This window comes from Ambystoma mexicanum, chromosome 4p, assembly GCF_040938575.1.
Source record: "Ambystoma mexicanum isolate Mex_15411 chromosome 4p, UKY_AmexF1_1, whole genome shotgun sequence".
Taxonomy (NCBI): Eukaryota; Metazoa; Chordata; class Amphibia; order Caudata; family Ambystomatidae; genus Ambystoma; species Ambystoma mexicanum.
The window spans coordinates 579,333,462-579,357,281 of NC_090927.1; the positions used below are offsets into that span (position 1 = coordinate 579,333,462).

At 47.5% G+C, this 23,820-nt stretch overlaps 1 protein-coding gene across 1 annotated transcript in view; it reads right to left on the bottom strand.

Moving 5' to 3' along the window:
* Positions 1-510: 510 nt before the first annotated feature.
* The window catches only part of ELOVL5 (ELOVL fatty acid elongase 5), a 374,080-nt gene continuing 350,770 nt past the window's right edge, over positions 511-23,820 (bottom strand). Inside the window, exon 8 of the mRNA XM_069606129.1 lies at positions 511-3,025. Coding sequence (XP_069462230.1) covers positions 2,894-3,025 — 132 coding nt within the window. The 3' untranslated portion in view covers positions 511-2,893. The remainder of the gene's footprint in view (positions 3,026-23,820) is intronic.

The following is a 23,820-nucleotide window of genomic DNA, read 5'->3' on the forward strand; positions in this document are numbered from 1 at the left end:
AAGATCAGGTTTGATTGTCCGCACATTAGCAACAGTCACCACTGCTTTCATAGTGAACAAATTGTTTACAATCCGATCAGTGTGTTGTGCAAAATCTGAATGTCACCCTTAGGCCCCCCACCATACAGTATGAATTTGATATTAGGTACCATTTAACCTTTGCTAGGGGCTTTTTAAGGAATTTGTGCAATTTCTTGTTAATTCTTCTGCTGCTAGACTAGACTATTGAATTTGTATGGGGAGGTATTTAGTGTCGTGAGGCAACATGAATTTGTTGCAAGATGGTTATGAGGTCTTAAAATGTAATGCCCCACGACATAGCTCAAAACTCATTTAACATTAAATGTCATAAGGAGTCATCTATGTGACCCAATAGAGGAGTATATACATTTTGAGAACGTTGATTTACTGTTTTGTAGATAAGGGGCTCACTGTCTTGCTATTCCTCCAACCTCAGTCCGTCCAAAAACAGTAATTAGACAAGCAAAAAACACTACAAACACTGCATAATATAGATCAAAAATGTTTTAATGGTTAATGGTTGATAATATTTAACATTGTAGGCATATTCAAATGATCTTAATGGACTTTCTTTCTAACACATTTACGGTAGACAGCACTATTTTCAACAGAGAATTTGCTGCACAGAAATATGTAGACTTTTTAAACCAGTACATAAAAATGAATAAATGGGTAAGACCTTTGATTCTAACAGAAATGTGCCTCCTTTAAAATAGACCTTGAACAAGTCCAGAAGGCAAACATGACAACTGGTTAAACCCCTAAAAAATGATGTGGAGATATCCAACATAGTAAACTGATAACCAACTTTATAAATACAAAACAAAATATTGAAACTTTTGGAGCGGATGATCCTGAACTATGTATTGCAAGACTGGTTCAACACACTCACAGTACATCAAGATGTCAGGGGTTAAAGGAACAACCCTCTGGGTATAGTGCAAGCAGAGGTGGAAAGAATGTGTGGACTGGGACAAAGGGGATAATTTAGCCTCAATATGCCGCATTGAGTTAATAGATTTTTTTATATTGCCTATTAAAATGGGGTTATTATACATATTTTGTTGAATATATATTTTGTTTTGGTATATATTATTTCAAATCTTCATTTGAACAAGTAAGGTACTGAAAGGTGTGTTTTATAAGGCGAATGAACTGAATTCATCAAAACCAAACGCTGGATTTTTTACTCATCTCTTAGACACAGAGTGCATTGCCACAAAATGTGGACCCTATTCAGTAAGGGATTTGTTTTACAAAAGCTTTTTTCATACCGTGAAACCACCCAAATGCGCCCAGCTTCATTGTTCCTCTAAGTCCCAGGGCCCAAAGAGAGTGCAATAGGAACATTCTTGGCAGAGGGCAAAACTAACAGCTACATATTTCATAGGCCACATGTGCTTGGATTGGGTACCCTTCTCTGATTTACCATTCCTTCAACCCCACCAATTAAGAATTGCCTTACTGTGGCTGATCTGCTTCAGGTCCATACCAACCTATGCAGTCACATGGGTCCGTAACAGAAAAAAGTGCTTCACAAATGTGAAATAAAAGGAGTCAGTTGTATCAAGGATTAATTCACAGTACCTGTTTTTCCAAATATGGAAACAGAGCAGGTTCTGCCCTCACGTTTCTAGCAGCCAGCTGATCTACGAGATCTGTTTCACTGGCACACTACTATGGACTGGTGCCACTCAGTGCTTCAGATACTGCCTAGTTTACCAGACCAGCACCTTCTGGAGCAAAGCAGACAATTTTCCGGAACATGGGTCAAACACACAAGAAAACTGAAATTCTACCCTTAACACCCAACTGGCTGTCGTTCACCCATGATTTGCTTGATTGATATAGTTTTCTGGATTTCTCTTTCAATTTGCTAAAAATCAGTACACATTTTACAGACCATTAATAAATTATTTCATCAGTGCTGAAATAAAAAAAAATATACATATCTAACCTAAGTGGAATATAGTTAACAGATCAAAAATACCCTTGAGTTTCTATGATATGTAAACTCCTGGACATGGATGGCTAACAGTATGTGCCGGGTAACCGGGTGTGCCCAGCCATCATTCCTAAGGTGAAATCTTCCTGGCAGGTTACATAGAATTCTGAATCAGGGTCACGACTTGCAAGTATAAAAGGTACAGTAAGAAAAATCCATAATTAGGGATGCCCACACTTGTATCGCCTCACACAAATACAAATTATTAAAAGGTAAAAAAAAGAAGAAGAAAAAAAAAAGAACGGTGATAAAAACGTAAGTGCTTATTCAGGACAGTCACTGCCTTCCCCCTTTACGATTCATTAAGGAGGGACCGCTTACTATAGCTTAGCATGATGCAGTTAGTCTGTGCCCTCCAGAGGTTATAAATTACACGAGTTTCTCTGAACATTTTCATTGTGAAAGTTACACACAACGAGAAGCTTTGGGCCCTATTTATTAAAAAATATCTTTAAGGCATGTGCGTGTCTACGCAAACTGTATTTACCTAGTTACGGCTAAGTTACAAGCACAGTATATAAAATATGAATTTTAGATTACAGTGTTTTCAAATCAGGTATGACTTACTCAGCACCTATCAGATTAACTAGTAAGGCAACAGCAGTGTCATTTACTACAATAATACTTTCTTCCACAGTCTAACGAGCGTGGGCCTCTACCATCCCATTGTTACGGAACATCGAATCTATTGTTATTATAGTCTCAAATACCTAACATGGCTGCACTGGTTAAATCCTACATAAATTGCGTTACTCTAGCGAGGGATAGTGACTGCAGCTGTAAAAGTATCAGCGCACAAATTCTATTGTGCTTACAATCAAATGTTTTTAACCAACAGAATAGCAAAATGGTTTCTCAGTTTAGTTTTCACTCCTTTCTTTGTTTCCTTTGCTTCACACCATTGTCCAGGGAAGAGTAGTTGCTGGTGTGCCCATTCAAAGAAGTTGCAGACCCATTCTGATAGTCTTTCCTTTTCGAAGAGGCCTTTTTGCTGTATGTCTGAAACATAAAATAGTATGTGATGGTAAATACACAGCTTTATTCAAAAACACAATTTGACAAACTACAAACCACCCACCCTTCAAACAGTATTGTAGGCAGCGCTCTAAAGGCAACATAACTTATCATGTAATGTCCTTTCTATGGATTGCCGTCCCACATGTTCCTCATCTTGATGGATACCGGGCACCAGTAGCTGCTCTCAGAAAATTTCACCATTTCTTTTATGGGATATAATTACCATTTCAGGGTTGTTCAATTTAGACTAATGAAATAATGTTTCTCCCATTTGGCTTTATTCGCAAAGAATTGCACTGATAAAATCTGGAAGTAACCAGCGAGCATCTCACATTTGCAACTGTGACCTTGTACCCAGTTGAAAGACTACAAATGGAGCCATCTAGGAGATTGCATAAATGCTTTGCACCTTTTTTTTTTAACAAGAACAATTCTAGTGATGTGGTTTAGTGGGAATGTATACAAAACCAGCCTTAAAATTGAGTTAGTTCCCTAGCTGTGATCCTGGATGTGACAGCTTCCACCACCTCAGTTGTAGATTTTTCCCTTTGTGCTCAGCAGCAGAGGGAGAAGCTAGGCTGGGGAAATTTAGACCAAAAGGAAACACAGTTACCACTTGACTTTTTTTGGGTTGGATGGATGAACAACAAGGAGGCCGAGGGAGGACAATCCAAAAAAAGAACATTACATGATATATAATTCTCGCTTTTGATGGATTGCATCCTCCCACAGATTTGTCATCTCAAAACAGCACCTAATCTCTTATTAGAAGATAGAGAGCAAAATGGTACCTAAATCAAATAGCTCTTCCAAAACAAACATCCTGCAAATCCAAAAGGTGCTTAGAAAATGTATACGAGGAAGACCATGTTGCTTGACAAATATTTGCCATGGGACGATCCTTTGCAATGTCGAAGTGGCAGCTGCTCCTCTTCTAGAGTGGGTTCGGAGTCCTTGAGGAAACTCCTTCCCTACCATCACATAGCACCTTTAAATGTAGAGAACTAGCCAAGGTGATGTAATCCAATAAATGATGGCCTGAGCAAAAGAGATAAAGAGGTAGTCATTTTGTCAAAAAGATCTTGTCCTGGCTATGTTAAAGCTTAAATCTCCCTGAGAATCCAATCTATGCAGACACTCTTCCTCCTAGAAAGGGTGAGGGGCAGAGGATACAATACTGAAACATTTATTTTGAGTTACATGAAAATCTAAAACTACCTTCAACAAAAAAGACAGTCTAACTCACTGTTACGATGACTTTCTTTTTTGAAAACAGGGTATATGGTATACAATAGGGATTGAAACTCCCATGCCCGGTGGATATAAGCACCACTAAAAATACCATCCTAAAACAAGAAGTCAAAGAGAACAAGAATGCATGGGTTCAAAGGCATACCACATCATAAAGGTCAAAAGTAAGTTAAGGTCCCAAGCTGCAACCACAAATTGAATTGGATGGAAGGTTTTAAATGAGGTCTTCAAAAACTGAGCAACTATTGGCATAGTAAAGTAAGAACCTGGTTCCAGGGTTCTCTTGAATAAAGGAATCAGTGCAAGTGAACCTTTAACAGTATCATTCTACAGACCCCTGCCTGACCAGGTACAAAAGAAACTGTAAATCCATAGAAACAGGCCATAACAAAGAATCCTGCTCTTTTCTCTTACACCATCCATCAAATTTCCTCCACCAGGTTGAGGATGCCGACTTGTTCCATACGGTTCTGGAAAGGATGTTTGGTAGTTAGTTGCTACTTACAAAAATCGAGCAAGTTTGTCTGCTCTGGTATTACCAAGACGGGTTCCGCCTCAAGTGCAGTACTGAAACAGCCGCCATCCAGTTCGTCGACGTCGCTCTTCAGATTATTGATAAATGGGACTTCTGCTTGCTAGTCCGCCTAGACTACATGTCTGCGATTAACACAGTCTCACGCACTACTCACGCTCTTTGATCAGCGGATGGGTTTATCTGTCAGTGTCCTGTAATGGTTCACATCCTGGCTATCATGCAGACATAGGTTGTGCAGGTGGGGCCCCCCTCAGGTTCAAACACCAATCCATTCCATTACATTTGGAGTCACTTCCACTCGCTCACTGATCGTCTTTAACTTCAATATGGAAACACTGGGCTTACTCCTAGATGACCCCAATATTGCGATACATTATTGTACACAAAGGTCAAGGGCCCGAAAGATATTGCTTGCCGTGCAACCTTTCAAACGTGGTTGACAAGTGCCTACTCAACCCCATGAAGACTGAAATTGTTCTGTTTTGCCACCCCTTTAAACTAGGAACCAATACACAGGTGGCTGTACAAAATGCCCTTGGGCTGCTTCAAACCGCACCACACCCACTTCACTGTGGATTTGAATCAAACATTCCAACACCAAATCGCAAAGAATGCTCAAAAGGCTTGGTAATGGATCCCTCTACTCTACTCTACAAGATCATCACGCCCTTCCTGCCCCACGACTTCCAAACAATGGTGCAGGCCCACCACACGCTGCTTACTTTTCCATAGACTTTAGGAAATTGGACCACACCCTTCCCACCTAAAACAAATTACAGTGGCTTCCCGTCCCAATGAGAATCTGGTTCAAATTCGTACGCCTCACCTACAAGGCAACCACCACGGCTATGCCGGCCTACCTGACTGTAAACTTGGCATAGTCCTTCTGATGCTACGCTCCGGTCCTCTGGAACTCCATTCCGGTGTCAATCTGAACTGCTTAAAGTCTTCAGTTTAGGAAAGAACTAAAGGCCTGACTGTTCCAACAACGACATGGTGTAACTTAAGATTCCAGCTCTCTTGTGCGCAACCCCATCGGTATATTGTACTGTGATATTCATCACTGTTTTTATGACTTGTTAAATTCTTTCTACCAATGTTTTGCTTTATGACCTGTGACCTGTGTGAAACTGAATGGCTGATCCCCAAAGGCTAGGAACTGGGGTGGGCGGCAATAATCAGTACGTAAGTGTTCCTATCATACTTCAAAATAATTTGCTCCATACAATCAATGAAAGGTAGTTGGGCAGTCTTGTCTATTAAATTCTTCTCTTGACCAAAGAATCTATCTTTTTTTTACATTAATCATACATCTAATTACTTCAAACAATTATGTGGGTTAATTTCTGCACCCAAAGGTGTACATTTGTGTCAAAAAGCAACAACGTAATTATGCAAATTAATTACTGGAGTCACAATTGTACAGTAGGCACAACATGATTTACTTCATGAATCCGAAAAATCATTACATTAGGCAAAAGAGAAGGTGCAATCCAAAACACTTAAACATTGCCAAATCCACATTCGTACCATATGGTTGGTGTGATGCCCATCTAAACATTTGTTTTGTTATACAGATTTAAAACATGGATGAAGAGAACTGTGCTTTGGTCGATGCACATCAGTTATATGTAGACAAAGCAAACTATTTGAGGATCTCTATAGTGTGTCTGCATGTATTGCATGACTGGATACCAGGGACTTGTTTATATGTCGCTGAGTGGCTCAAAACTCCAGTTCTGTGAAAATGCACTCTGCAGCCGAGTCAACGTCGACCGGTAGACTGTGGGCTACATGTGCTAATATGTGATTGTAAGCAGACGTTTCGGCGGTATCGCGATGGATCAACTTCATCAGGACCGTGAAAGTTTATGTGACCCTGTCCGCAAAGATGCCAAAGGATGTACAACTGTTAAAACTTGTGGAATTGGTTAAAAGCATAAACAGCTGCGATTAAAAAATGAAACCATTTTGAGCTAAACTCACCACATGTTGGGCAAAAAAAGGGAGGTGCTAAATCTGAAGAGGGGGACTGAAAGGTATTCCGGATGTGAAGCGATTCAGCTGGATGTCTATGAATGGAAAAGATGTGATTGATTTCTGTGCGCGCTCATAATTCACGCTGTGCGGTACCACCACCTAAAAAGTGTGCACGGATGTTAAAAGACATTGTTTACTGTACGTGAAGTACATGCAAATTATTATTTGGGTTCTCTTTTCCAACCATCGATTCAAACCGCTGAATATATAATGGTGTAAGCTGCTGTTCCAGTGTTTAAAACCTCACAGGTGGATAAATGATCACTCAATTTTAAATTACCTGAAAGACATTTCTCGAGGACGAGTCTCAGATTTCTGCACTGCTGGAACTTGCTTGTGGCGTGGCAAAGTGTCGGATAACTGGCGTCAGAGTTCTTGATATTGTATTTGCTTTTTGCCATATCATGAGTAAGGGAGGGCTCATGGGGAAATGGGTGAAGAGAAGAGTGAAAAGCACCAGTTGTGGTGCTAAGTTTCCTGGCTGTAAAAGTCAGGCAGTATGTAACCAAGGGGACTAATATGAGCACCTGATAGCATCTATTATTTGGAATAGACTCAGAAAAAGGTGTCATAAGTACAGTCGTTGTCGTGTTAGTCACGTGTTGTCCATATATGCGAATGAGGTGAATAATAATAATGCTAATGATGATTGGTGTGTGTCAATAAGACCTTGTGGTGTAGTGCGGGGGTTGCCATTGTATATTACAACCATTGCATTCAGGTGGCCCCTGCTATGAGCCTTCTGGGATAATGAATACAAATTGAAAATATTAGAAAATTGAAATATGAAATTGGACAATAAATTGAAAAATGGAGGCCTAGGTCGCTAGTCTTGGTCTTCCTACTTCATAAAGACAGAGGATTAGCACTCACTTTGTGTGTCCTAATGGTTAAAAAAAGAGATTCCGTACAGGGGACAGTATTGTAAAAGTAACTGGCCATTAAGGCCTGATACATGGGTCTGCATGCAGTGAATCCATCATGCCTCTTTGTGAAGTAGTGACCGCTGTGTGTTGGTCGGGTCTTTAAGAACTTCAAGGGTCCACCAGAAAATGTCATCCTGTGTATGTTGATGTTGCTTTATGACCTGTACAGAGCTCCATTCCGTTGTTTGAGCTTGTATTGCACTATAAAGTTAATTAATAACTAACAATAACCTGTTGTGATAAGGTTGCCCTCCTCATCATAAATGGCTGCCATGGTTTGTAAGTACTGTGCCCTATATTCAGGAGCGTAGCATTCCACCAATTGTGCGTTTCTGGCAATGGCGGTAACATGCTTGTGCAAAGCAGGCGCCTAAGGGGTGATGATAAACCTCAGTGCAGAACAAACCGCTAAGATTTTCTGGGGAGAAGGAAGAGCTGAGCTCTGGGGCATGTGGTCACTACCCTTGTGGGTACCTTTACCGGTCACAAAGTCAGAGGGGCCCCAACACTGCCATTGAGGCTGAAGCAGTGGTTGTCAAGGTCTTGGAGAATATTTCCAGTATTTGGGTCTTCAATTCCTCGTACTGTTCCTGGGTCGTGCTTTCAGTTGGAAAGGATGCCTTACAATTGTGAGTCAGTGGATTCCCTACTCTCATCCTTAGTGTGCTGCTTATTTTACTACTTCTCAGGAATTGCCCTCCCTCCCACAACCCGCATGTATCTATCGCCGAAGATTTCTATTTAGATGGAGTACGAGTCTGGGATTTGAAAGGGGCGCGGGGTGGGGAGGTTAGCTCTAATTTGCGACCCATTCTCTGAGTGTCTTAGGGTTCATCGCCTGGAAGGAACGACACTGCCCAACGACATGATCCACACAGAAGCACCACAAACAAATGTTATACAATTCAGTCAGTGACAACTTCACATTACAGCCCCTGCATCGCTTAATCCTCAATGGTTTACATGATGGTTCCAAGATGGAGCAATAATACATTTTATTTGAAGCATTCAGAGAAAATTGATGGCTGAGTGCATGAAAAAAGTAACCGGGGTTATGGGCATGGTGTGCTCGATTTACAGTGGAGGCTATGCCATGCCCTGAATGATAGATGTGAACCATCTGAGGTGTTGGGCACCGAGCTACACCAAGCATTCTTTTGAACGTTTCTGAGAACAGCTATCACTGCTGGCTATCTATCAAGATTCCTTCCATTATAATGGAAACAAACACTCTGGCACCCCCCCTCCTGTGTGTGTGGGTGTGAGTGGCTGGATTGATGGAGTGGGGCTTTGGGTGGAATCATGGCATGCAAATGATGAATGGAAGCCTACAATTAAAGGCATGAAAATAATTTGATTTAAAAAATAATGTTTTAAAAAAAATTCATCCATTGGGTTTTATAACAATACCATCAATCCTGAAAGAAACAAGGTAAATAAAAATGTATGATATGATAAAGTACTTCAAGTAATTGTTTCACACAGGATACAGGTTTATACATCTAATTTCTAAATGCCAAACAGTCTCACCTCTGGTGGTGTGAATGGACTCCACAGACCAAAGACGCCTGCATTTGCTCAATCGCTGATGTGTCTGCTGCCATCTAACTTGAATTGCACTTTCATGTGCTTGAATGCAAAACAAATCAAGCAAAGTTCTTCTAAACTTGGAAATTAATCTGATCTTTGGGAATAGGGGGTGAACACAAGTGCAGTGTTGTATGGCAGCTTGATCATGGGATTTGATTTTCTTGGATTTGGGATCCAGAGAAATACAGCCAAATTCCTGCATTACTTGGAGGTGCGTAAATGCTTGCTACATTTAAAGGGGCAGTCGTGGCCAACAGTCTCCCTCCCCTCATCTCACTCTCATATCTCCTTCCAACTTCCTCCTTGATGTTCCTTTCACTGACCTTCCTAATGCCAAAACATCTATATTTATCCTTATTAACTTCTCTTTTTTCGGCACTTCAGACCACCTCTCCAATGCCTCGCTGTCTCCTTTCCTCTAAACTTCCTTCCTATTTGCAATCCCTTCTTTCCTCCCATGGCTCCTTCCTTTACCATTTTGCATCAGTATTCTTTTGCCCCTTCCACTCTGCTCGCTTACTCCTCGTCAGCCTCTGCCTCCCTTTTGTCTCACTGTCTCTTCCCCCACTCTCCTGCTCCCACACACAGTATCTCGCTCACCATGCTCCTTCCTTCACCCCCTCTCCTTCCAAAAGCCTCCATGCCCCACTTAGCAACTCCTTGCTCCCACGCCTCTGCCAATTTACCTGCTCCTCAGAAAGGGGCCTACCCCTCCCATTGAGTCGCCTTCTTTGGGAGTAAGGACACTTCTGATGGCTGGTACAGGTTTGGGTCTGCAATTCCCTATATTGATTTCTCATGCTGGAAATGTCTGTGCTGAGGGGGCTGGGCATTGAGCCACTCGCAGCACCCAGGGAGAGCTTAAAAGGGTAAGGCAAATATCCGTAGGCTGCACCATGCTATGCCTTTCCTTGGCCCTGGGGTAAAATGCGTTGGTCCAGAGGATGTCCAGCGTTCTTCCTTCCTCCAGGCCCAGCATCACACGGCGAGTGGTGGCAGCCCGCCCCCATGACCACTGCGTCCACTGCCCCCAGATATAGGTAGTGAACGTTTTCATATATCCAAATAACTATCTTGGGTTTAAGGAGTCCTCAGCAATGACTTGGCTTCCTCCAGCCACTCCTGGGTGCAGCAACTCTTCTATGTTAGGATTTAGCTGCTCTGTAGCTGGTTCTATCTCAACTATGCCAGCTCAGTGCCATGCTACTTGCTGCATTGAGAAGGGAGTAACTCAGAATGTATTGGCATTGTTTCTTTGCCACAGTAGAACTACAAAGAGAATACAATTCTCTGTGCAAAGCTTACGACAGACATCCAGGCAACCAGTTTAAGTTCAATGGTAGCCATGGGTTAAAACGGCTTCTAGGTCAGAAGAGTAATAACAATATGGAAGCCTAAATGGGAAAAATTGAGACTCCCTTTATATAATGCTCTGTAACGCTTCATAAAAGTGCATACGAACATGCTCAAATGCCAGACCTGGCAGTAGAAAGGCCCATTTCTCAAGGGTATATGACTGTAAAGGTATGTTAGTGACTATGCATGAGAAAACAGTCGTCAGTGTGACTATTTTCAAAAAGGTGCGGCTACATTTTGCAGGTGGATCCCTCACTGGCACTTAAGTCATTGCTGTACACTGGTAGACATTGTACAAAAACATCTGTCCAAAGCGTGGGCGGAAGCACTTTCACTATATCTGTTACTAATAATATGTGTGCAAATACTCACCTGTATATAATGTTAAGCTTTGAAGAAATGAAAACAAAATGCGTGGGCCATTTTTAGGTATGTAAGAAGAATTAGCAGCTTGTTTTGAGATGGGGACATCATCCCAAAAGGAGCTGTAAATGTACTATAAACACCTACATTTACCCGAAACATTTAGCAATTACTTTAAAAGCACGTGCACGCATGTTTTTGCACGCCCGTCATTCGTAATAGGTGGATAGAAGACTTTGTACTAGGTCTATTACGAATGAAAAGTATGACAATGCATTACTTACCGTAAAAGCATTTCTGATGGTTGTATCTGCTTAGATTCACATGCTGTGCATAGGTCCGACATCCAGTGGTCACTGCGGAGTATTGCATTTTGTTTTTCGTAGTCGAAAAAGGGGACGTCGACAAGGTGTGTCTGTAACACTATCCCTATAGTGACGTGTGTTGTACCCACAATCCCTCACGCGTCGAGGTCCCTCTGTTTGTATTTTTCTGCCCTGAGGGAGCCTTTTGCCGTGAGTGAGTACAGAAAAGAGAGAAATATATATAAAAGGATGTCTATGTTCCTTCCATCCGAGCGGGGAGGAAGGGTGGGCGCATGTGAATCTAAGCAGATACAACCATCAGAAATGCTTTTACGGTAAGTAATGCATTGTCTTCTGATGTTTGTTAATCTGCTTAGAATCACATGCTGTGCATAGACTAGCGAGCAGTACCCGGAGTTGGCGGTGGGTTATGAGAAGGAACAGTAGAGAAAAGATGTCTTAATACTGCCTGCCCAACCTGGGAATCAGATCTAGAGTGTGCATCTAGACAGTAGTGTTTTGTAAAGGTGTGCACAGAACTCCAGGTTGCCGCTTTGCAGATGGACTCAAGGGGAACATTTGCAATGAATGCTATGGAAGCCCCCGTGCCTCGAGTGGAATGTGCTCTTGGCTTGAAGGGTAGCTCTCTCTTAGCAAGAGTGTAACAGAGAGTGATGCATTGAACAATCCATCTAGATATAGTGGATTTTGAGACCGCATCTCCTTCTCTTCCTGCTGCCACCGAGACAAAGAACTGATTAGTCTTTCTCAGTGGTCTGGTTCTTTCCATGTAGAACATGACAGCTCTGCGTACATCTAGTGTATGCAGACTTTTTTCTCCCGAGCTGGAAGGGTTTTGAAAGAACGTTGGTAGTTCTATAGTTTGGTTTACATGAAATTTCGAGATGAATTTAGGTGCAAACCTTGGGTGTGTGCGTAGAACCACCTTATCTTTGTGAACTGTTACGAAGGGGTCTAGTACAGAAAGAGCCTGTAGTTCACTTACTCTCCTAATGGAGGTGATAGCTATTAGGAAAGCAGTCTTAAGGGTGATATCTTTAAGAGTTGCCTTGTGCATGGGTTCGAAGGGAGGGCCCATGAGTCTGGAAAGTACCACATTTAAGTCCCATCCGGGAGCTGGGTTAGCTATCGGAGGGTGTATCCTCTTTACCCCCTCCATGAAGGCTTTGATAACTGGTATCTTCCACCACGACACTTTAAGTTGGGAAGTGGTGTATGCAGAAAGTGCCGCTAGGTGGACTTTAATGGAATTGAACACTAAACCTGAATCCAGTAAATGGGTCAAGTATACAATAATGTCAGTAGGAGAGCAGTCAACTGGGTTGATGCTAGTACCTCTACACCAGATAACGAATCTTTTCCATTTGCTAGAATAGCAGTGTCGAGTATTAGGTTTTCTGGCTTCCCTGAGGATGTCCATACATCTTTGTGGGAGTTGTAAATGTCCAAATTCTATGATCTCAGGAGCCAGGCTGCTAAGTTCATGGTCTGAGGGCATGGATGCAGTGTTCTGCCCTTGTCTTGTGACAGCATGTTGTACGGGCAGGGAAGTTTCACTGGGGGAGATAGGGACATCTCCATCAAGTGAGCGAACCATGGCTGCCGGGCCCACATTGGGGCCACTAGTATCATTGTAACCTGCTCCTGATGCATCTTGTGCACCACTTTGTTGAGAAGGGGAGTCGGGGGAAAGGCGTAAACAAATTTCCCTGACCATAGAATCGACAGACCGTTCCCCTTGGACTGGTTCTGGGGGTACCTGGAGGCGTAACTTTGGCATTGTGAGTTTTCCAGAGTTGCGAACAGGTCTATTTCCGGGAATCCCCATTGAGTGAAGACGTCTAAGACGATGTCTTTGTGTAATTGCCATTCGTACTCTCCGGGCAGGGGGAAGTCTCTGCTGAGTTTGTCTGCTAGAAGATTGAGTTCCCCTGGTACATGTTGTGATAGTAGGAACATGTTGTGTCTGAGAGCCCACTTCCATATATTCTGGGACAGTTTGGACAGTCCTGGAGAGTGAGTGCCTCCTTGCTTGTTGAGGTAGTACATGGCTGTGGTGCTGTCTGTGAGGACCACCACTGTCTTTCCTTGTAGCTGTTTCTGAAAGGCTTTCAGTGCTTTGAACACCGCTAGTAGTTCCAGCAGGTTTATATGCTTGGATGCTAAGCTCGGAGTCCAAACTCCGTGGGCCGTCTGATGGGATAGGTGAGCCCCCCATCCTGTAAGGGATGCGTCTGTGGTTAGAGTGGCTTCCACTGCGGGTGTGGCAAAAGTTTTCCCTAATAACAGGTTTTCTTTTGTCCACCACCGCAGCGAGAGAACCAAGGCCTGCGAGACCACCACTAGATCGTCCCATTGTCCACTGGCCTGACACCACTGGCTGTAGAGCCACTCTTGCATTGGGCGCATGCGCAGGCGCGCGTGAGGTACCAAATAAATACATGACGCCATCATCCCTAGCAAGCGCATTGCTTTGCGTACCGTCACCTCTCGGCCTGCTACATAATGGGGAATCTGAAACAGCAAGTTTTGGACCCTCTCGTTGGAGGGGAATACGAGGCCGTCCTTTGTTCGGATTAGAGCCCCTAGGATTTGTTTGATTTGGCTGGGGTCTAAGCTGGACTTCTTTTCGTTGATGGAGAAGCCCAGTTGGGACAAAAGGTCTACGGTCTTTTGGGTATTGGAGAAGCATGTTTCGTAAGAATCCCCTGTTATGAGCCAGTCGTCGAGGTAAGGGTATACCGGGATGGATAATCTGCGCAGGTGGGCCGCTGCCACTGCCAGTACTTTCGTGAATACCCTTGGTGCAGATGCTATCCCGAAGGGTAGTACTCTGAACTGGTAGTGTTTGTCCTCTATCTTGAAGCTGAGGTATTTTCTGTGCGATGTCAACATTAAAATATGAAAGTATGCATCTTTCATGTCCAGTGTTGTCATGTAATCCCCTTGTGATAACAGTGGGATTACCTCCTGTAAGGTCACCATACGAAACTTTTGGGGTTTGACAAATATGTTCGCTGGGCGCAGATCTAATACAGGGCGCATGGTTAAGTCCTTTTTGGGTACAAGGAAGTACACTGAATAAATACCTTCTGTTACCTGTGATAGGGGGACGGGCTCTATAGCTTCTTTCTTCAGTAGTTCTTCCACCTCTTGAAGAAGAATGGAGAGGTGTTGCGGTGTCATGCGTCGGTTCCGTGGGGGTTTGTACTTCGGGGAACCGTTGAACTCGATGCAGTATCCGTGGGCTATGGTGGATAATACCCAACGGTCTGACGTGATTCCCTCCCATGCTGAAAGGAACGATGTTAGCCGGCCCCCGACCGGTGATGCATGGGAGGGGACCCGAATTTTCGGGTCATTTGCTGGTATTGGGCGTGGAACCTCTGGGGCTGGAGCCACGACCTCTTCCTCTGCCACGGCGTTGGCCTCTTTGACTGAACTGGGTGTTACCCTGGTTAGTGGGCCAGTTGGAGCCAGAGTAATATTGTTGTTGTTGGTTCTGCTGCTGTCTTTGGCCACGAAAGGAGCGTTTATTACCATAGCCTCGCCTGTTAGGGGGCCAAGAAATTTGATCAAGAGTCTTGATGGTATCAAACTCTTTTTTAGCATGTTCTAGGGCCTCATCTACTGCTTTCCCAAACAGATGCGTCTGTTCAATGGGTTTATTTATGAGGGAGGCTTGGGTTTCGGGCTTAAAACCTGAATTGCGTAGCCAAACGTGGCGTTTGAGAAGTATTCCCTGCACTAGGGAGCGGCCAGCCGTCTCAGCGGCATCTAGGGAGTTCTTAACGATGCCCTGGTTTACCAGTGTGCCCTCTGATATTATAGCTAGCAGGCGAGAACGCAGAGGTTCAGGTGCTTCCTCTGCTTCGCTGCGCAGCTTGTTCCACTGTGCATCTGCGTAGCTAGCTAAAAGTGAGTTGTTATTAGCAATTCTAGTAGAGAAGGCGGCGGAGGTCGTGATTCTCTTCCCCAGTGCGTAGAGTTTTTTGCCTTCTTTGTCTGGAGGTGCTTCACTAGTGGATAGTGGCACCCCTGCTCTTTTTCTTGTGTTGGTAACCACAAGGGAGTCCGGAATAGAGTGTCCTCTGATGTATAAAGGGTCAGAGGATGAAGGGCTGAAGAGCTTTTCTATTCTAGGGTTGACCCCTCTTACTAAAACTGGGTTAGTAAGGGAAGGAGAAATTCTTCTTTTAATAGAAGCCAGGAGTGGAATAGATTGGCTAACAGGGGCTTTTTCTTTGATGACTTTTTCTACAAAGTCGATGTCTGGAAGAGTTTCCCCTGTATCAATTTCAAAATGCGCTGCTGCCTTGCGCAATAGTGCATTGAGGGAAGGTTGGTCATCTATGGGAGAGGAGTTCCCATGTGAATCCTTGAGAGGAGAAGGGAGAAAGGCATCAGGGTCTGAATGTACTGATGGGGATTGCCAAGGCTGCACTGACGGTGAATGCCAGGGCTGCGAGGTAGCTGTATCCTCTTCAAAACCTGTAGCAGTGGTGTAAGGATCTTCTTCGAACCCCTCTTCCTCAAGTTCTACCTCTTCTTCTCCACCCAAACACTCCTCATCTTCTTGGAGGTATTGCTCCTCCTCAGTGAGGTCAACCAGTCTAGGAATCTTGACTCTAGGGTCATCCTGTGGCCATTCTCTTTGTCTTTTGTGAGTGGGTGGGTCTTGGTTTCCTAGAAACCTTTCCATTTTCTCCATGCAAGAATGGAGTCTTTCAAGGGTCTCATGGGGTACCCCTGAATAGTCTAGAGGGGGGAAATTAGTGTTTTCGCCTTCGAATCGTTTCGAACGCTCCCACAACGTCGACGAGAGGTTCCCGTCTCCTTCTGAAAAGCCTTCAGGTAGTTCGGAAGCGTCCTTTGGAGAAAGGGGCAGTTCCTGGCTACTTTTATGTTTTTTCGACGCGGTATTCGACGTTTGTTTCGTCGTCCGCGTACGTTTGTCCTCAGCGACAATTCTCGCTAGGCTCTCGACCACGATTTTGTCCGTCGAGGGCTCTGGTGTCGACGTTGTGTGCGTTGCGCGTTGTACCTCGACGGTCGCTCTATGGAGCGTTGCGTCGGATGTTTTTGGGGTAGCGCCCGTGTTAGATGGAAGCCCAATCGCTGGTCGCGGCTGCGTTTGCGGGTGGGGCTTGTGACCTTTACGGTCTGCGGTAGACGCCGGAGTGCCCTGCGTCCCCTTCGGCGCTGATGGATCCTTCGTTCTCGACGAAGAAGAGCCGTGGGTAGTGTGTTTAGCCTTATGGGGTTTGTGTGCGTCCTTGTCGCCGGGGTGTTCATCCCCATAAGCAGGGCGTGAGCCGAGCCCGTCGGGGCCGGGGACGGACGACGAGGAGCGGGAGCGCTCCTTCTGGGGGTTCATGACTTCCGAAACGGACGTCGAGTTATCGCACTCCTCGTCACTTTCAGTAACAGCGGCAGCGGGTGAGGAAACTGACTTCGACATCGCGTAGTCCGCCCACCTCTTAACCCTACGTTCTTTAAGAGTCCTGGGTTTTAAGAGCTTGCAGGCTGCGCAGCTGTTCTCTATGTGATCGAGGGGTAAGCAACGATTACAGAGCTTGTGCTTATCTTTCCAAGTATATTTGCCCCTGCAGCGTGGGCAAAACTTAAATGGTGTCCTCTCCATAGCTGAGGCAATAATAGCTGGCGATAACAACCCCAAGGGAAAGAAAGGGGAGAAAGAAAGACATTCTCAAAGAGAAGAGACAAAGTTCTAACCCCCACTCTCCCTACTGTAAGTTGGCCGTCGAGGCCAGGCCACGTGTTCGGCAGCGCCGAAGGATCTCCTCCGCTCTTCCTCTCCGTCGAAAATCAGTTCGGCGGAGAAACAGCTTCACAGCTAACGTCGAGGGGGAGGGATCGTTATCAGTATATTAAGTTATGACAAAAGGACCGAGGTCCGTGGCAAGTATAGCAATGTCTCTCTAGGAGCTCCGCGAAAGGCGACCATAAACTGGGCGGAAAAAAACAATCTGAGGGACCTCGACGCGTGAGGGATTGTGGGTACAACGCACGTCACTATAGGGATAGTGTTACAGACACGCCTTGTCGACGTCCCCTTTTTCGACTACGAAAAACAAAATGCAATACTCCGCAGTGACCACTGGATGTCGGACCTATGCACAGCATGTGATTCTAAGCAGATTAACAAACATCAGAAACACATATTCACTTGCACACACTTTAGCTTTAAAAACAACTGACTAGATAACCTGGACATCTTTAGGTACTTACAGTAATTTACAGCTCGTTTTGAGATTTTGATGGCCCGTCAACATTTGGATTAGACATATCTCCCATGAACGAGGTAATGTGATGGGCAGTTGACTTAAAGAGATGTGCCAAACGAAAGATCCTTCACAACCTTCCTTTCCCAGGTACCTTGAACTTAATTGGTTCCAGCAAATCAAAGATCGGGTGGATCCTCTGAGCATAATAGTGCTAGATGCTCCTGCAGACGCTGTGGTGAAGCTTGACTGAGGAAGCCCGAGGCCCTGGTACTATGACTGGCAAGCGACCCAACATAGTGCCTATTGATCAGCAGGCATGAGTGATTCTAGAGTTCCGGAGCCTTGTTCAGAAGAAATAGCGGGTTTGCACACTGTAGGAGATTTGGGGTTGAAGCAGAGGATTTGAGCAGACCTATGAGGAGAGCTGGAAGTGCTCCAGTCTTTGTGGCAGGCAGTACTGGTGCAAGAAGGGGTCTGTGATGTGGGTTCCCAGACAGAGGTGCTCCTGCAGGCACCGTGGTGAAGCTTGACTGAGGAAGCCCGAGGCCCTGCTACTGTGACTGGCAAGCGTCCCAACATAGTGTCTATTGATCTGCAGGCATGAGTGATTCTTAGGTTCCGGAGCCTTGTTCAGAAAAAAAAGCGGGTCTGCACACTGTAGGAGATTTGGGGTTGAAGCAGAGGATTAGAGCAGACCTACGTAGAGAGCTGGAAGTGATCCAGTCTTTGTGGCAGGCAGTACTGGTGCAAGAAGGTGTGCCCAGACAGAGGAATGGTTTGACTGGCACAGCAATTGAGCCAGTGCTGCAGCTAGAAGTTCCCTTTATTCGTAACACATGCGCGTGGCAAGAGGTGTGTCCTAATTGGAGAGGTGTGGCTGCCTCTTACTTTTTAATAACCAGCGAGGAGGGCAGAAGTACCTGGTGAGAAGACAAACAAGAGCGCACCGTGAGACTGTGTTTGGGTGCAGCTGTAGTAAGCAGTGTGCTCAATGCCTATGGATAAGAGCTGAGTGGTAGTGCTTTAAATCCAAGTACATAAGGAACAAGTTACTTACCTGTAACTGTTGTTCTCCAGCATGGGTCTGGCATGGATTCACATGCTCATGAATATTCCCCGTCGTCAGGCTGGGAATCCTCGGTAAAGAAAAAATCAGTATCAGTTTTGTTTCTGATCTGTCTTTCTTAGTAGTACCCTATCACTGGTCTCTGGGTCATACTGCCCCCAGCCAATGACTGCCCTCTCCCTAAGCCCCTCCACTGGCAGCCATCCTCAGATTTGGTAGCACGTAAAGTGGCAGTATGACCAAGTGAAGAGCCGCAGAGGGGTAGGAGGGAGGGTTTGCATGTGAATCCATGCCAGACCCATGCTGGAGAACAACAGTTACAGGTAAGCTCAACATTAAGCATTACATAAACTCAACATTAAGCAAGTCTCACCTCCTCACCAGGCCCACCTTCAGGCGAACCGGTTGCGTAGCACTGCTTGGCCGACCCTTGACTCCTCCTTGGAATCCCGGTTGACTCAGTAGAATCTCGTGAAGGTGTGCGTCGACCTCCACGTAGCAGCCCTAAAGATGTCCAGCAGGGATACACCAGACAAGAACGCCGTGGTAGCATCGATCGCTCTGGTCGAATGGGCTCTCGGACGGCCGGGCAGAGGCTCGAAAGGTGCTCCCATGAGCCTGGTCAGCACCACGTTGAGCTCCCACACCGGGGCCCGAGCCTTCACCTGCGGGAATGAACGTAACAGTCCCTTCATAAACTCCTTCACCAGGCGATGAGACCACAGAGATGATCGCCCCGTAGTTCTGGTGTAGCGGGAGATCGCCGCCAGATGTATTTTGATGGAGGCATAAGCCAGCCCCGCCTTGGCAAGCAACAGCAGGTACGGCAGCACTTGAGTGGCTGTAATTCGCAGAGGGTTAATCTTCTGTGCACGGCATCAGACAGAGAACCTCTTCCATTTGTGTCCATAGCACTTGAGAGTTGAGGACGCCCTGGCCTTTGCAAGCACCTCCTTGCAGTCAGCCGGGATATCGTAACCTCCAAACTCTAGTGCCGCAGGAGCCAGGCCTGCAAGTTCAGCGATCCTGGATCGTGATGGAGGATGGCGCCTCCTTCTCTGGAGAGAAGATCTGCGTCCGTTGATAGTTTGACTGGGGGGGACGCTGACAAGTCCAGAAGGTCCGGGAACCAGATATGTCTCGGCCACGCCGGTGCGACGAGGATCATCCTGCACTGGGACCTCTTGAGTTGGTTGACGAGTCACAGTAGCAACGGCAACGGAGGGAACGCATACAGGAACAGGCCGTCCCAGGGGAACGAGAAAGCATCACCCATGCTCCTCGGCTGGGGAAACCTCTGGCACTTTGAGTTTGCCGCCGTCGCGAACAGGTCGATCTGGGGTTTGCCCCATCGTCGGAAAAGCCGATCCACTTGGTCTGGACGCAGTTCCCACTCGTGGCATGAGCGCAGCTTCCTGCTTAGCGAATCGGCGATGGGGTTCTTTATCCCTGCTAGGTGGAAGGGCACCAGAAACATCCCCTGGGCAACGGCCCAATGCCATAGGTCCTGGGCCTCCTTGGATAGGGTCGGGGACCTGGTTCCTCCCTGCTTCCGGATGCAGAACACTGTGGTGGTGTTGTCGGTGAAGACCCTTACCAGCTTGCCCTTGAAGGACGGGAGGAACGACCTGAGAGTCCAGAACACTGCTCGGAGCTCCAGGATGTTGATGTGGAGTGACCTCTCCTCTGGGAGCCAAAGGCCTCTTGCGTTAAGATCTCCGGTGTGTGCTCCCCAACCCTCCAGGGAGGCATCCGTGGTCACCGTCTGCTGGTGTACAGTGGTCTGAAAAACCGTGCCCGCCCCGAGGTGCGCGCGGGTGCCTCACACCGAATCGCTTGGCGGAAGATTTCCTTGAGCGGGATCTTGTCTTCGAAGCTGCCCGCCTCTTGCATCCAACGAGCTTCGAGGAACTCCTGCAGGGGACGCATCCGCGCACCAGGACCTCATTCGGAGGAGTGACTTTATGCACCTCACCCTGGCCATGTCTGTGGCCAGCAGGCGCTGCACCTTGCCCAGGATGGCCTTCGTCCTTTCCTTCGATGGGGAAGCCAATCGTGCCACTGTATCGAGCTTGGCTCCCAGAAACAGTGCAACCTGCGACGGAACCAGGTGGGATTTGGGGAAGTTGATGGAGAATCCCAGGTCTGTGAGCAGTTGGACGGTCTTCGCTGTGTGCTCGACGGCGAGCTCCCTTGACCTTGCTCGGATGAGCTAATCGTCCAGGTAGGGGTAAACGTGGATCCCTAGCAGGCGCAGCTGCGCCGCCACTGGCACTAGGTACTTGGTAAATACCCTGGGCGCCGACTTCAATCCGAATGGCAGGGCCTTGAATTGGTAGTGCCGTTGTACTAAGAATCTGAGAAACTTTCACTGTCCTTTTAATATGGGGATGTGGAAGTACGCATCCTCCAAGTCCAGCGACGACAGGAAGTCGCCTGCCTCCAGCTGTCCCAACCCATGCTGGAGGGTGACCATCCGGAACTTCTGGGCCTTGATGTATTTCTTTAACCGACGCAGCTCCAGGATGGGGTGCCAACCGCCTGTCTTCTTTCTGACTCGGTAGTATCTTGAGTATACTCTGGAGCCCCGGAGCCTCTTCGGGCCGGGCTCGATGGCCCCTTTCTTGAGCATCGCCCTTACTTCTAACAGCAGTTGTGGGATGTGATTTTCCTTCCTGGCCACGGGAGGAATTCGGGGCACTTCTTCAGAAATTCGAGAGTGTGTCCGTGGGCCAGGGCATCCAGCACCCAGCGGTCGGTGGAGATGGACTCCCACACGCTGACGAACTTCGCCAGCCGGCCTCCCACCGGGGTGCTCGGTCCTGCTTGGAGGCAGCCTTGCCGCCCTGGCCTCCTTGGCGACGGGGTCCTCCTGACTTGCCACGCACCCTGTAGGCCTCTTGTGACGAGGAACGGGCTGCCTGGCGGTGCGTCCAGGAGCCACCGCCGAATCCTTTGGAGGCACCTTGCTTGGCTCCGGAGTTCCGAAAGGGCGGCCGTTGTTGCTGCAAAACTCCCAAGGCCCGAGCCGTCTCTGTGTCGGTCTTGATGGCCTGAAGTGACTCATCTACTGTTTTCCAAACAGGTTGCTCCCGTCGAAGGGCATGTCCAGAACTCTGGTTTGCACGTCCTGACGGAAATCTGTTGCCTTGAGCCATCCCCGCCGTCGAAGGCAAACACTGTTGACCAACTGGCGGAACCCGGTGTCCGCGATGTCCGTGGCCACCGTTATGGCGTGGTCTGACGCCACCTCACCTTCCTGTAGGATCCCCAGGGCCTCCGCCCTCTTGTCGTCCCGTAGGAAGTCCAGCAGGGGGGCGATCTTGTACCACAACTCCCTGTCGTAGCGGGCCACAATCGCTAGAGCGTTGGCCGCCTTAACTGTCCTCGCCGCGGACGAGATGACTCGTCGTCCCATAGTGTCCAGTTTCTTTCCCTCGCCGTCAGGTGGAGAGGTTGAAGTTGAAGCTGCCGCCGCCTTCTACTTGGCCGCCGCCGAGACGAGCGAATCTGGGGTCGGCTGCGCCCTGAGGCACAAAGGGGCGGAATCAGGGACCCGGTACTTCTTCTCGTAGCGATCCCTCTTGGCAGGCGTGGTGGACAGGTTCTTCAGGAGAGCAAGTCCCTCGTCCCAGATGTCGTCAAGCAATGGCACAGCGAGGACAGTCTTCCTCTTGGCCTCGCGCTGTTGATAGAGGAAGCCTTCCTTTTTCTGTTCCTCGGGGCAGAGCTGGAAGAGCTCGGATGCCCTGGGAATCATGGCGTGGAAGGAGCCAATTTCGTCGGGCGGGCAGGCCCGAGGGGGTGGTGATGGAAGGCCCATTCCGTCGTCACCACCGTCGTCATCCGTCCCCGTCGTGGCCGTATATGTTTCCGTGTCATCCCTAGGATCAGGGGAAGGAGATGAAGGCTGAGCGGGCCGTGAGGGCTGGAAAGGCGGGGGGGGGGGGGGAAATGGGGGGTGAACTCTCCTCCGCTTGTTTGGAGGGCTTCCCGACGGCCCCGACTCTGCTGGGTCGTCCATTGGGAGATAGAGGCAATCTCGTCCTTATCTCCGTGCATAAGGTTTGGATTGCCATCAAAATGGCCGCCAAGTTGTCCGGCAATGGCTGCGATGGGCGCGATGGTTGCTCCTCCTCCTCGGGAACCTCGTCAGCGCCACCGTTGCATTCTTCGTCCGCCTCCTCGTGGTTACTCCCGTGGGACCGGACCTCCTTAAACCTCTTGTTGAGGCCTTGCACGACTTGTTGAGGCCGTGTTCGTGATGGCCACCGCCCCCCCCCCTTCTTTTTCCACCGGGGACTTCACAGGGCTCTTATCGATGGGCTAAAAAGAGGATTCCCTCCACGGTGGCATGGAAACTCTGGGCCCCGAAGTCGTCTCCACTGGGGTAGCCTCCACAGGCGTTGCCAGGGCCGTCACGACTCCCTCAATAGAGGCCATAGCCGGGTGAATCAAGGCCTTCATGACTTTTGGCATGCTTGAGGCCTTCACCTTGGAGGGAGGGACACCGCCTCGCTCCCCCTCGGCTGTTTCCGTCGGGATCAACTGGGGCTTCTCCAGAAGCTTACCCAGGATCTCCGACTTCCTCTTCCCCGAGCCAGAGTGTTGGCTCGTGGTTGATGGGGTCAGTGAAAGTGCACCCTGCCTGGCAGCCGAGGAGCCCGACCGGTCAGCGCTCCCGGTGCCCGCGGACTCGCAGTGCTTAGCCTTCTGTTGGGCCCCCATTGCCGGAGCGCCCTCAAAGGACTTAGAAGACCGCTCGGACCTCTTCTTCTTTTCACCTACAGCTGGGCTCTTTCCTTCCAGCCAGTTGGTGAGGCAGATCCGTCGAGCCCTCATGGTTCGCTTCGACATGTTCTTGCAAAACGCACATTCCTTCTCCACGTGCGTTTTGTCTTCGTGAAGGCAGTAGAGGCATCTAGAATGCTCGTCCTCCTTGAACACATTCTGCAATCCGCACCCAGGGCATTTCCTGAACAGCTTGGATCCGGGCGTTGAGCTTCCCTTGTCCTGGGCCATGTCCACGGGTAGCCCTCAAGGTCTTCTGGACTCCAAGAAGCGTACTCGACGAAA